The sequence below is a fragment of the Oncorhynchus tshawytscha genome, linkage group LG20, assembly GCF_018296145.1.
Source record: "Oncorhynchus tshawytscha isolate Ot180627B linkage group LG20, Otsh_v2.0, whole genome shotgun sequence".
Lineage (NCBI taxonomy): Eukaryota > Metazoa > Chordata > Actinopteri > Salmoniformes > Salmonidae > Oncorhynchus > Oncorhynchus tshawytscha.
In genome coordinates this window covers 32,304,483-32,319,212 of record NC_056448.1, presented here as the reverse complement: position 1 = coordinate 32,319,212, position 14,730 = coordinate 32,304,483, and the positions used below count along the sequence as shown (strand labels likewise).

The 14,730-nt window shown below is 46.2% G+C and overlaps 1 protein-coding gene across 1 annotated transcript; it reads right to left on the bottom strand.

Moving 5' to 3' along the window:
* Positions 1-11,006: 11,006 nt before the first annotated feature.
* LOC121840159 lies at positions 11,007-12,966 on the bottom strand. The gene is made up of 2 exons (XM_042302029.1): positions 11,944-12,966; positions 11,007-11,568 (listed from the first exon to the last, which is right to left on the bottom strand). The coding sequence occupies exons 1-2, from the start codon at positions 12,713-12,715 to the stop codon at positions 11,552-11,554; spliced, it is 789 nt and encodes a 262-aa protein (XP_042157963.1). The 5' UTR covers positions 12,716-12,966; the 3' UTR covers positions 11,007-11,551.
* Positions 12,967-14,730: the final 1,764 nt, after the last annotated feature.

Sequence of the window (14,730 nt, the reverse complement as noted above, 5' to 3'; positions counted from 1 at the left end):
GTTATTTGGGCTGCAATCGTAGGTGCAGTTAACTCTAATGAACTTATCCTCTGCAGCAGAGGTAACTCTGGGTCTTCCTTTCCTGTGGTGGTCCTCATGAGAGCCAGTTTCATTTATTGAACGTTCATTTAACCAGGTAATACCCATTGAGGTTAAAAACCTATTTGCGAGGGCGACCTGGCAAGAAGGCACAACTGGGAAATAGCAGCGTGTACATAAAATATGTTCATCATAGTGCTTGATGATTTTTGCAGCTTTACTTGAAGAAACTTTCAAAGTTCTTGACATTTTCCATGACTGACCTTCATGTCTTAAAGTAACGATGGACTGTCATTTGTCATTGCTTATTTGAGCTGTTCTTGCCATAATTGACCAAATAGGGCTGTCTTCTGTATATACCACCCCTACCATATCACAACACAACTGATTGTCTTAAATGCATTAAGAAGGAAAGAATTTCTACAAATGAACTTTTAACAAGGCACACTGTTAATTGAAATGCATTCCAGTTGACTACATCATGAAGCTGGTTCAGAGAAGGCCAAGAGTGTACAAAGCTGTCATCAAGACAAAGGGTGGCTACTTTGAAGACTCTCAAATATAAAATATATTTTGATTTGTTTAACACTTTTTGGTTACTACATGTGTTATTTCATCGCTTTGATGCCTTCACTATTATTCTACAATGTAGAAAATAGTACAAATAAAGAAAAACCCTTGAATGAGTACAGTAGGTGTGTCCAAACTTTTGACTGGTACTGTATATATATACACACAGATAATAACATGGCTACACTAGTGTTCCCTTAATGTAATTATCCAGCTTCCCTCATACATCACGATAAACAGATCTGTTCTTCTTTATTAGGACAGAAACTGTCTTTGACACTTTGTTGATTTTGTCATGGAAAACAAAAAGCTTTTGACATGAAAATTATATTGAAACGGCAAGGACATGAAAGCCAGACAGGTTTTGGGAATGAAAAGAGACTAGGGCCTAGATTCAATCAGATTGAGCTTTAACCAGTGTTGGTTGTGTTTTGGTGGTGTTGGGTGTGTATGAATTGCCTATCGTGAGCTGCTGCTCCTGTGAGTCACAAACCACTACGTTCTTTGTTATCCCTACCATGTTAGAAGCTCAAAACAGCACTAGAAAGTGTAGGCTCTATTCATGTTTGAAATAATGACTCCCAAATATCAAACCATTGATGTTCGGCTAATGCATGTGTTGCACATGGGGATGTGTAAAACGTACTCCTCACCCTGAAGTGTCCCCACTTGCGCCAGCGACTAGCTAGCCTTTTGCAAGGCGCCGACTGTTAAGACGCTTCAGGAGGGTGGTCACATGTGCTAGCAAAGCAGAAGTCCTGAGTTTGAGCCTCAGTGTGAGCCGAATCAGGAGGAAGTGGTACTCACTAAGCATGCAGCATGACGTTCTTTACAGTGGTTGCCGTTACCCGGATCTACAGTTGCGCTGGGGTGAGGGGTGAATGCAGCACATGGAGATGTATGAAATGTACTCCTCAGCTTTAAGTATCCTGTTGCGTTGCTTCATTAGCTAGCTTTTGAGGTGAGACAGTCGTCTAAGACACTTGAGGGAGGACGGTTTCGTGTGCTAGTAACGCTACTTCATTCATTTCTAACACACACTCTAATACTTGTGAATACAGGCCCAGGGCTGGGCATGGTCATATTGTCTTAAGACAACATTTCCCAAACTCGGTCCTCGGAACCCCAAGTATTGCATGTTTTGGTTTTTGCCCGAACACTACACAGCTTATTCAAATGATCAAAGCTTGGTGATTAGTTGATTATTTGAATCAGCTGTGTAGTGCTAGGGCAAAAACCAAAACGTGCACACCTTGGGGTCCCAAGGACAGAGTTTGGGAAACATTGTCTTAAGGCCACTGGGATGATAGAGCACATCAAACATTCATCACCCACAGCTGGGAAAGTATGAACACATTAAATATGCAGTAGTCTGTCACCGTCAGTCTCCTTCCCCCATAGTCTCCTGGTCTCCCAGAGACAGACAGGAGGAGAAGGGATGGAGATTGGCAGTGTGTGTGTGTGTGTGTGTGTGTGTGTGTGTGTGTGTGTGTGTGTGTGTGTGTGAGAGAGAGAGAGAGAGAGAGAGTGTGTTGAGATGGGAGGTGGGTGGTGGGCGGGTGGCAGGCTAGGACTTTAATAAGTAAACCGGTAGTCTTAAGACAAGGGCCTGGGAGGGAGCAAGTCAATTGTTCTGCTGTAATTCAGAAAGATAGTTGGCTGCCCATGAGAAAAAAATCACAGGATGAGTTTGGAAGCGTCCATCATATACTATAGGTAAGCATACCTTTATCAGTGAATCAAAGGGCAGATCTTTGGGGAATTCCTTGTCTCGCTGCACCCCCTTATTGCCTCAGTTACACAGGGAGAGTGCTGTGCACTGCAGAAGTAGGATCTATGCAGAGCAGCATGCATGCATCTTCCAGTACCTTACCTTCCTGTGTGCTGTACATTTCTTCAGTGTTTACTGTACTTTGAATGACATATCTGACATTAGAGTGGTCGTTTCCATGGTTTGTTGGCGGGATGGCGGCCATCTGCCCTGCGTCAGCATGGGGTCAGAGATTAAGACTTCATCTCGCACTGCAGGACCATTAGAGAGAGAGGAGGGTTTGTGGGTAGTAGTGCTCTCGGAGCTATCTCTAAAGTGCTGGCTTTCAGTGATGGAACAGAGAGAAGAACTGAACAATATCCCGCTGTGATTAATGTTGAGTAGGATATGAGTCTGTTACATAAGGTTCAGGCAAGACACAGTAGGCCAGTAAGTATACTCATGTAAGATAGTCTACTATACAGTATATACAATATTCACATAGATTGCATTTGGATTACTGATACAGTGTTATTTGGGTTGTTAATTGGATCGGTTCTGACATTTCTAGATTTTCTATTATTATTTGTGTACTTGTTTGAGCTGTATTGTATGCGCCAACAAATTGGGAAATTAAATTATTTTATACTAAGATCCGCAAGTGGATCTGCCAGATTTACAATAACCCCAAGCACACATCAAAATCTACAAATAATTTGGTTAATTGGCAGCAAAAACAATATTATGCAATGACCATCTCAGTCTCCGGACTTTCACCTAATTTAAAACCTGTGGTTTGAATTGAAGAGGGCAGTCCATAAGTGCAGAGTAAGGATATCAAGGATCTGGAAAGATTCTGTATGGAGGAATGGTCTAATGCTTTGAACACACCGACTCCGTCATTGCGTTTTGATACACCAGAAGTACATTCATTTCCAATGGAACGCTGCGTTTGCCTTGCAGCATTGCGTTGCAGGGGCAGTTGCAGTGTGTTCTGTGTGGTGCATACTTTGGATTTATCGAATGTATGCATCAAATTGTATGCGTAAACTTGACAGAAAGGAGCAAAATGCGAATGTTGAATTTTTGCTGCACACATATCCAGTAAAAAAAATGTGGGACAACATAATAAAAACAGTTTGACTGGAGAATTTCTTTACATTTTTATTCATTTATTTGTCAAGTATATTATTTATTCGATGACATCCACAAATTAATTGTGAGAGCCTATAATATAATTTCCCTAAAAAATGCAGAGCGAAATGCAATAATAAATAGTCAAGATAGCAGAGTAGGCTCTTTCAACAATGAGACCAACATTGAGGAAGGTGGTCTTGATCGTGCTGTTGGACCGGGACCAGCCCCGCCGAGAGCGCAGGTCTGTGTGGGTCCAGAGATGGTTAAAGTCCCGAAAGCAGGCAGGGGAGTTCCACCGTCTAATTCAAGAGCTTCGACTGTGTGGAGAGGAATTCCGAAGTTACTTTCGTCTGGACCTAAGCGAGTTCGATCACCTGCAACAGATGGTTGGAGCCAGGATCACCCGGATGGATACCAACTACCGGGAGTCCATCTGCCCAGTTGAACGCCTGGCGATTTGTCTCCAGTAAGCTAAATTCTAGTTCATTTTTAAAGCCTTTGATACCATAATTGATTGATATTTGATACATTTTTTTAATGTGCAACCTAGCTAGCTAAAGGGCTCTCTAGTTAATAGTCCCTATTTGACATCAGATGTACTTTTACAGAATATTGAAGTTGGTTAATAAACCAAAGTTGGTTTATAATCCTTTTTTAATCATGCAATGTTACCAAATGAAAAGAAAGTTGAGGTGCATTCTTCCCCGATGAAGGTAGGCTAGTCTTCTCCAGGACCCATTGTTGTTCAATATAGTTACAGTCATTCATTACATTCTTATTGGACTCACATACACTCTTAGTGAAAAAGGTTCCAAAAGTATCATTCTGCTTTCTCCATAGGAAAACCCTTTTTGGTTCCAGGTATAACCCTTTGTGGAAAAGGTTATACATGGAACCCAATAGTGTTTTACTTGGAACCAAAAGGGTTCTACCTGGAACTAAAAAGGATACGACCTGGAACCAAAAATGGTTCTTCAAAGGGTTCTCATATGGGGACAGCCGGAGAACCCTTTTAAGTAGATAGTACCATTCTTTCTAAGAGTAGAGTTGGCCTGTGTAACGGTTTTCTAGTGGTGATGAAGGAGAGTCGGACCAAACTGCAGCGTGTCGATTGCGATCCATGTTTAATACAACAAAGAAACACGAACTTACAAAAAACAATAAACGAAACCGAAACAGCCTATCTGGTGCAAACTAACAGAGAGTACACATAGGACACTAAGGACAATCACCCACGACAAACTCAAAGAATATGGCTGCCTAAATATGGTTCCCAATCAGAGACAACGATAAGCACCTGCCTCTGATTGAGAACCATTCCAGACAGCCATAGACTTTGCTAGACAACCCACTAAGCTACAATCCCAATACCACCACCAAAACCCCAAGACAAACACACCACAATTACAAAAACCCCATGCCACACCCTGGCCTGACCAAATACATAAAGATGAACACAAAATACTTTGACCAGGGCGTGACAGAACCCCCCCCCTAAGGTGCGGACTCCCGAACGCACCTCAAAACAATAGGGAGGGTCCGGGTGGGCGTCTGTCCATGGTGGCGGCTCCGGCGCGGGACGTGGACCCCACTCATTTAATGTCTTAGTCCCCTCTCCCTTCGTCCCTGGATAGTCCACCCTCGCCGCCGACCATGGCCTAGTAGTCCTCACCCAGAACCCCACTGGACTGAGGAGCAGATCGGGACTGAAGGACAGCTCGGGACTGAGGCAACTCGGGACTGAGGGGAAGCTCGGGAGTGAGAGAAAGCTCGGGAGTGAGAGGAAGCTCAGGAGTGAGAGGAAGCTCAGGAGTGAGAGGAAGCTCAGGAGTGAGAGGAAGCTCAGGAGTGAGAGGAAGCTCAGGCAGGTTGATGGATCTACCAGATCCTGGCTGGCTGGTGGTTCCGGCAGATCCTGGCTGACTGGCACTTCTGGCGGATCCTGGCTGACTGGTGGATCCTGGCAGACTGGCGGATCCTGGCTGACTGGCGGATCCTGGCAGACTGGCGGATCCTGGCAGACTGGCGGATCCTGGCAGACTGGCGGATCCTGGCAGACTGGCGGATCCTGGCAGACTGGCGGATCTAACTGATCCTGGCCAACTGGCAGATCCTGGCCGACTGGCAGATCCTGGCCGACTGGCAGATCTTGGCCGACTGGCAGATCCTGGCTGACTGGCAGATCCTGGCCGACTGGCAGATCCTCGCGGATCCTGGCAGACTGGCGGATCCTGGCAGACTGGCAGTTCTGGCGGATCCTGGCAGACTGGCGGATCCTGGCTGACTGGCACTTCTGGCGGATCCTGGCAGACTGGCGGATCCTGGCAGATCCTGGCTGACTGGCGGATCCTGGCAGACTGGCGGATCCTGGCAGACTGGCGGATCCTGGCAGACTGGCGGATCCTGGCAGACTGGCGGATCTAACTGATCCTGGCAGACTGGCGGATCCTGGCTGACTGGCGGATCCTGGCCGACTGGCAGTTCTGGCGGATCCTGGCCGACTGGCGGATCCTGGTCGACTGGCGGATCCTGGTTGACTGGCAGTTCTGGCAGATCCCGGCTGACTGGCGGATCTGGAAGAGTCTGATTGACTGGCAGATCTGGAAGAGTCTGGCAGATCTGGAAGAGTCTGGCTGACTGGCAGATCTGGCGGCGCTGGGCAGCCTGGCGGCGCTGGGCAGACTGGCGACGCTAGGCAGACTGGCAGTGCTGGGCAGACTGGCGATGCTGGGCAGACTGGCGATGCTGGGCAGACTGGTGGCGCTGGGCAGACTGGCGACGCTGGGCAGACTGGCGATGCTGGGCAGACTGACGGCGCTGGGCAGACTGGTGACGCTGGGCAGACGGGGGGCACTGGCGGCGCTGGGCAGACTGGCGGCACTAGCTGCTCCATATAGGCTGACAGCTCTGGCGGCTTCTTACAGACTGACAGCTCTGTCGGCTCCGTGCTGACTGGCTGCTCCTTGCAGCCTGGCAGCTCCTTGCAGACTGACAGCTCCTTGCAGACTGACAGCTCCTTGCAGACTGACAGCTCCGTGCAGACTGACAGCTCCGTGCAGACTGACAGCTCCGTGCAGACTGACAGCTCCTTGCAGACTGACAGCTCCTTGCAGACTGACAGCTCCTTGCAGACTGGCTGCTCCATGCAGACTGGCTGCTCTATGCAGACTGACATCTCTGGCTGCTTCATGCAGACTGACAGCTCTGGCTGCTCCATGTAGGCTGACAGCTCTGGCGGCTCCGTGCAGACTGGCAGCTCCTTACAGACTGGCAGCTCCTTGCAGACTGGTAGCTCCGTGCAGACTGGCAGCTCCGTGCAGACTGGCAGCTCCGTGCAGACTGGCAGCTCCTTGCAGACTGGCAGCTCCTTGCAGACTGACAGCTCCTTGCAGACTGACAGCTCCTTGCAGACTGGCTGCTCCTTGCAGACTGGCTGCTCCTTGCAGACTGGCTGCTCTATGCAGACTGACATCTCTGGCTGCTTCATGCAGACTGACAGCTCTGGCTGCTCCATGTAGGCTGACAGTTCTGGCGGCTTCTTACAGACTGGCAGCTCTGGCGGCTCTGTGCAGACTGGCAGCTCCGTGCAGACTGGCAGCTCCGTGCAGACTGGCAGCTCCGTGCAGACTGGCAGCTCCGTGCAGACTGACAGCTCCTTGCAGACCGGCAGCTCCGTGCAGACCGGCAGCTCCGTGCAGACCGGCAGCTCCGTGCAGACCGGCAGCTCCGTGCAGACCGGCAGCTCCGTGCAGACCGGCAGCTCCTTACAGACTGGCAGCTCCTTACAGACTGGCAGCTCCTTGTAGACTGGCTGCGCTGAACAGGCGGGAGACTCCGGCCGCGCAGGAGAGGAGAAAGGCTCTGGCTGCGCTGAACAGGCGGGAGACTCCAGCAGCGCTGTAGAGGAGAAAGGCTCCGGCAGCGCTGAACAGGTGGGACGCACTGTAGGCCTGATGCGTGGTGCTGGCACTGGTATGCCGTGCATGCTATGCCAAGCCCACACCTTTCTTTCTACTCTGTCCAATACATCCTCCACACTCTCAGACTCAGAACTCTGCTTCGCCGACAGCTCCAATTCCATCCATGGCTCTGCCCAGGGTCCTTGTCCGTCAAGGATCTCCTCCCAAGTCCATTTATCCAAAGAGTGCAGCCTCTCCCAATGCTGCTGCTGCCTCTGTTGCTTCTCCTGCTGCTGCCTCTGCTCCTGCTGCTGCCTTTGCTGCTGCTGCTGTTGCTCCTGCTGCACCTGTCGCTTCTCCTGCTGCTGCTGTTGCTGCTGCCTCTGTTTACCACGCCGCTTGGTCCTTGGTTGGTGGGTGATTCTGTAACGGTTTTCTAGTGGTGATGAAGGAGAGTCGGACCAAACTGCAGCGTGTCGATTGCGATCCATGTTTAATACAACAAAGAAACACGAACTTACAAAAAACAATAAACGAAACCGAAACAGCCTATCTGGTGCAAACTAACAGAGAGTACACATAGGACACTAAGGACAATCACCCACGACAAACTCAAGAATATGGCTGCCTAAATATGGTTCCCAATCAGAGACAACGATAAGCACCTGCCTCTGATTGAGAACCATTCCAGACAGCCATAGACTTTGCTAGACAACCCACTAAGCTACAATCCCAATACCACCACCAAAACCCCAAGACAAACACACCACAATTACAAAAACCCCATGCCACACCCTGGCCTGACCAAATACATAAAGATGAACACAAAATACTTTGACCAGGGCGTGACAGCCTGGGCTACAGTTTATTGATATAATCATAGACTGAATTGTACTGTTTCAAGGCATTGTTAATGATGGTTGATGAGTATTACAATATAATTAGTAGAGCATAATAAACAGTAATGAGGTAGATATATGAGTACACATAATATGTGGGTGGAATTCAAGTTACACACAATATTGATAATTATTTGGAATTATATTTTAGATTCTTGGCAACAGGGTACTCCTACAGGACCATCGGATTCAGCTTCCGAGTTAGATGGTCCACGGTGGCAGGCATTGTCCCCTCTGTGGAACAAGTCATTTGGGACTGTCTGGTTGGTGAATACATTCCTGTCCCCAAGGAGGAAGACTGGAGGGCCATCGCTGCTGAGTTCCTGGAGAGGTGGAATTTCCCCAACTGTCTTGGCTCCATTGACGGGAGACATGTAGTAATCCAGGCTCCACCGTGCTCAGGTTTGCAATTCTACAACTACAAGGGTACATATTCAGTTGTACTCTTGGCTGTAGTAGATGCCATCTACTGTTTCCGTGTTGTCGATGTTGGTGCTTACTGCAAGGGAAGTGATGGCGGGACCCTCCGGGACTCTGCCTTCGGCCAGGCACTTCAGGATGACACCCTGGAGATTCCACCACCTGCATCGCTCCCTGGGGCTGAAGACCTGGGACCCGTTCCTCACGTCTTCGTCAGCGACGAGGCCTTCCCTTTAAGACCCAACCTCATGAGGCCCTACGCTGGACGCCAGCTGCCATTGCCAAAGCCTGTAAGGATCTTTAACAAACAACTGTCCAGGAAAAAGTTAGTAGTTGAATGCGCCTTTGGGATTCTGGCAGTCCGGTGGAGAATGTATCGGAGAGTGCTTGGTCTCAGCCCCTCAAATGTCGATGCCTGTGTGAAGGCCACATGTGTTCTCCACAACTACCTGCGGAGGTCATTCCAGGAGCCACTCCAGATGGAGATGGGCACGCCAAATGGTCACCTACCTGATGTCACCAGAGCAGGTGCCAACCACGCCCCCAGACAGGCACTCCAGGTGAGGGAGAAGCTGACCCCCTACTTCTCATCGTCAGCAGGTGAAGTCCCATGGCCACATGCTGTGGAGTGAAACAGCTCTTTTAAGAGCCCCCTAAAAACAAAGGTTATTTTAAGAACCATCCACCGTTGTCAATAAAATTGCATTTTCCCCCCATGTTACTTTATGTATCACTGTCTCTCTTCATTTGGAAGTTATATTTAAGTGAAATTTGGGAGTAAAGACCACACCTTAACCCCTTCCCTCTCCCATTAACGTCAGTATTATACACACCTGGCATGGTACATCAGGTGAGTGGGAGTGTCACGTTTTGATCTTTATTTCCTTTGTTTTGTATTCATTATTTAGTATGGTCAGGGCGTGAGTTGGGGTGGGCAGTCTATGTTTGTTTTCTATGATTTGGGGATTTCTATGTTTCGGCCTAGTATGGTTCTCAATCAGAGGCAGGTGTCATTAGTTGTCTCTGATTGAGAATCATACTTAGGTAGCCTGGGTTTCACTGTTTGTTTGTTTCCGTTTCTGTGTTTTTCACCACACGGTACTGTTTTGGGTTTCGTTCGTTCCACGTTTATTGTTTTTGTATTCAGTTGTGTTAATGTTAAGTATTTCTTATTAAAAGAACCATGGACACTTATCACGCTGCATATTGGTCCTCCGATCCTTCTCGCCTCTCCTCTTCAGACGAAGAGGAGGAAATCCCTTACAGGGAGCACTAATTAAGGTTATATGACATACAGTTAGTATGATAACAAAGGGAAAGGGTAACCTAGGTAACCTAGGGTCCATACAAATAGTACAGTTTACCACCATGTTCACTGGCCCGACAAAATACAGGTGGAAAAAAAACGAATTAGGAAGAGAATGTGTTTTTACTTTCATCTTGTCTTAGTCTGCAAAGGTGTAGGGAAGAAATAAACAGATGATGTCTAAATTAGATATTAATAAACAAATGTAACAACTGACTATGAAAACAGTATAATTTAATAAGTATTCAAGTACAGGAAAGAACATGACAGGTATGTGTGTTGTAAAAATGTTTAAAAAATACAACTATTGAAAGAGGTGTGTGTGCGTGTAAAAATAAATGAATGTGTAGCCTGTAATCTGTAAGAGAACAACAAGAGCATGTGTTTTTGGCACAACTGCAGACAGATGTAGCACACGCTCCAGCAGGTATATCTCTCTAGTCACCCCCAAAACCAATTCTTTCTTTGGCCGCCTCTCCTTCCAGTTCTCTGCTGCCAATGACTGGAACGAACTACAAAAATCTCTGAAACTGGAAACACTTATCTCCCTCACTAGCTTTAAGCACCAACTGTCAGAGCAGCTCACAGATTACTGCACCTGTACATAGCCCACCTATAATTTAGCCCAAACAACTACCTCTTTCCCAACTGTATTTAATTTTTATTTATTTATTTATTTTGCTCCTTTGCACCCCATTATTTTTATTTCTACTTTGCACATTCTTCCATTGCAAATCTACCATTCCAGTGTTTTACTTGCTATATTGTATTTACTTTGCCACCATGGCCTTTTTTTCCTTTACCTCCCTTCTCACCTCATTTGCTCACATTGTATATAGACTTGTTTATACTGTATTATTGACTGTATGTTTGTTTTACTCCATGTGTAACTCTGTGTCGTTGTATCTGTCGAACTGCTTTGCTTTATCTTGGCCAGGTCGCAATTGTAAATGAGAACTTGTTCTCAACTTGCCTAGCTGGTTAAATAAAGGTAAAATAAAATAAATAAAAGATACAGGGACACCTCATAAAGCCTAGACGTAGTAGGGGAACTTCAGACATGGCCATAAAGAGAGAGAGGGCAGGGCACTGGAGATCTGAGGGAAAGAGAGGAGTGGAGGAGAGGTGTGTGTGTCTCTGTCTCTGAAAAAAGAAGATAATGTGTAGACAAAACACAGCTAAACAAACAAATGGCCCCTGGACGTCATGGACCAGTCGATGGAACATAACTTCACAAACAGTTTCAACACCCTGGTTTTCAAGTGGTTTTAAATGAATGAAATATATTCACCTTTAGTCTTGTAAGAGACCAACAAGAGCATCTGTGAAATGAGTTTCAATTATGTCAATTCAGAAATCTATGTAACACTAATAATGAATGCTATCCTAAGACTTTATAAACAAATTACTTTATGAATTGACTGAATTTAAAGGGATCTGACGTGTGTGAAAAGAAAGGTACAATGAGGGAGGTCAAAACAACAACCAGACAACTCCTCTCCTCTTCCTGTCCTTCCTGTGAGCTGGTCGGCTAAATTGACTCCATCTCTGGAAGGGAAGAGAAAAACAACACATAGAAGCATTACATAATATAACACCATAAAAGGTGAGATTTATGTTAACTAAATACTGCTTGCATAGTGTAGTTAGTGGCATAAATATTGGAACAGTGTGGTAAAGTTGGTAATACTTGCTGTTTACTCATGGAATTTCAGATCAAAAGATGAATATGACAGTCAAATATTTAGACAGCGAACTGTTGTTAGGATATTTTCTAACCCAGAAAAAACAGCTATACATTTGCCTCATATTAATACTTTGATCTGAAATACCAATTAGCCTACATGAGTATACTGTAAAAAGTTACTTCACTGTCGCAAAACTTATGACACTACCTGTGATACGGAGAGAAAAAAAACGTACCATTGAACTCGGCTTCAAAAAGCAGCTGATACATTTTAACCTTGACTGCTGCTTTTCTTTGCTGAGGCAGCCTCTTCAGTGTTGGCACCAGGCTCATGGCAAAGAGGGTCTCTTCATCCTCCTTCCTGTGTGCATCAGGTTGGGCTGCATCCCCCTCGATGGCTTGGGGGAGCCTCTGTTGAAATGAATTGAGTGGATCTGGGGGCTGGTACCTCCGATGATGCCTGGTGTGACGTTGTTCCTCTTCGTTTCTCTCTCTGTTTCTCTCCTCGTTTGTCTCCACGGCCACATCCTGTTCAACGAAGTCCTCAGTGGTCACTTCCGTGAGGTTCATAATTATCTCAGGTGGTCCTAGATTCAGAGGTGCTTCCTCCATTTCATCATCTTCCATGGCTGCACCGGTGGTGGTCATACTTGTGGATGATGTAGACGTTGTAGAGGGTCTCAATGCACCGGTGGAGGCGATGGTCGCACTTGTTGATGAAATTAAGGGTCTTGATGCACCAGTGGCGATAACACTTGTGGATGAAGTAGTAGAGGGTCTGGCTGTAAAATTGCCACTCGTTGTCCTAGGCACAATAAATGGATCCAGAAAAGGAAGAATGTGGCAGAAGCTCCAAGGCTGCTGGCCTGAAGCTGCTGACCTGGACTTCTTCTTCTCTTTCTCTGCCCTTCTCTCTCTCTGATACCTGTCCCTGAGTCCTCTCCACTTCCTCCTACAGTCTTCTTCTACATAGACATGAACATGATAAGCCAAACCATTACCTAGCATAACTATAGTTATTAGATAGCTATCATGGACATGTCACCTACTGTACACATAGACACACACACACACACGGTTATCTGACCAAATGATCAAGGGGTACAGTAGTATCTACCATTTCTATTACTATTTACCTGACATACACACTCACGCTCTTTCAAACATGATTATTTGGGAAAGTTTTCAAGGGTATTAACTAACATCACTTATACAGTCAGCCACCAATTGTGCAAGTTCTCCCACTTAAAAAGATTAGAGAGGCCTGTAATTTTCATCATAGGTACACTTCAACTATGACAGACAAAATGAGAAAAAAAAATCCAGAAAATCACATTGTAGGATTTTTTATGAATTTATTTGCAAATTGTGGTGGAAAATAAGTATTTGGTCAATAACAAAAGTGTATCTCAATACTTTGTTATATACCCTTTGTTGGCAATGACAGAGGTCAAACGTTTTCTGTAAGTCTTCACAAGGTTTTCGCACACTGTTGCTGGTATTTTGGCCCATTCCTCCATGCAGATCTCCTCTAGAGCAGTGATGTTTTGGGGCTGTTGCTGGGCAACACAGACTTTCAACTCCCTCCAAAGATTTTCTATGGGGTTGAGATCTGGAGACTGGCTAGGCCACTCTAGGACCTTGAAATGCTTCTTACGAAGCCACTCCTTTGTTGCCCGGGCGGTGTGTTTGGGATCATTGTCATGCTGAAAGACCCAGCCACGTTTCATCTTCAATGCCCTTGCTGATGGAAGGAGGTTTTCACTCAAAATCTCACGATACATGGCCCCATTCATTATTTCCTTTACACGGATCAGTCGTCCTGGTCCCTTTGCAGAAAAACAGCCCCAAAGCATGATGTTTCCACCACCATGCTTCACAGTAGGTATCAAATCAAATCAAATCAAATTTTTATTTGTCACATACACATGGTTAGCAGATGTTAATGCGAGTGTAGCGAAATGCTTGTGCTTCTAGTTCCGACAATGCAGTAATAACCAACAAGTAATCTAACTAACAATTCCAAAACTACTGTCTTATACACAGTGTAAGGAGATAAAGAATATGTACATAAGGATATATGAATGAGTGATGGTACAGAGCAGCATAGGCAAGATACAGTAGATGGTATCGAGTACAGTATATACATATGAGATGAGTATGTAAACAAAGTGGCATAGTTAAAGTGGCTAGTGATACATGTATTACATAAGGATGCAGTCGTACAGTATATACGTATGCATATGAGATGAATAATGTAGGGTAAGTAACATTATGTAAGGTAGCATTGTTTAAAGTGGCTAGTGATATATTTACATCATTTCCCATCAATTCCCATTATTAAAGTGGCTGGAGTTGAGTCAGTGTCAGTGTGTTGGCAGCAGCCACTCAATGTTAGTGGTGGCTGTTTAACAGTCTGATGGCCTTGAGATAGAAGCTGTTTTTCAGTCTCTCTGTCCTAGCTTTGATGCACCTGTACTGACCTCGCCTTCTGGATGATAGCGGGGTGAACAGGCAGTGGCTCGGGTGGTTGATGTCCTTGATGATCTTTATGGCCTTCCTGTAACATCGGGTGATGTAGGTGTCCTGGAGGGCAGGTAGTTTGCTCCCGGTGATGCGTTGTGCAGACCTCACTACCCTCTGGAGAGCCTTCCGGTTGAGGGCGGAGCAGTTGCCGTACCAGGCGGTGATACAGCCCGCCAGGATGCTCTCGATTGTGCATCTGTAGAAGTTTGTGAGTGCTTTTGGTGACAAGCCGAATTTCTTCAGCCTCCTGAGGTTGAAGAGGCGCTGCTGCGCCTTCTTCACGATGCTGTCTGTGTGAGTGGACCAATTCAGTTTGTCTGTGATGTGTATGCCGAGGAACTTAAGACTTGCTACCCTCTCCACTACTGTTCCAGGAATCGATGTGGATAGGGGGTGTTCCCTCTGCTGTTTCCTGAAGTCCACAATCATCTCCTTAGTTTTTTGATGTTGAGTGTGAGGTTATTTTCCTGACACCACACTCCGAGGGCCCTCACCTC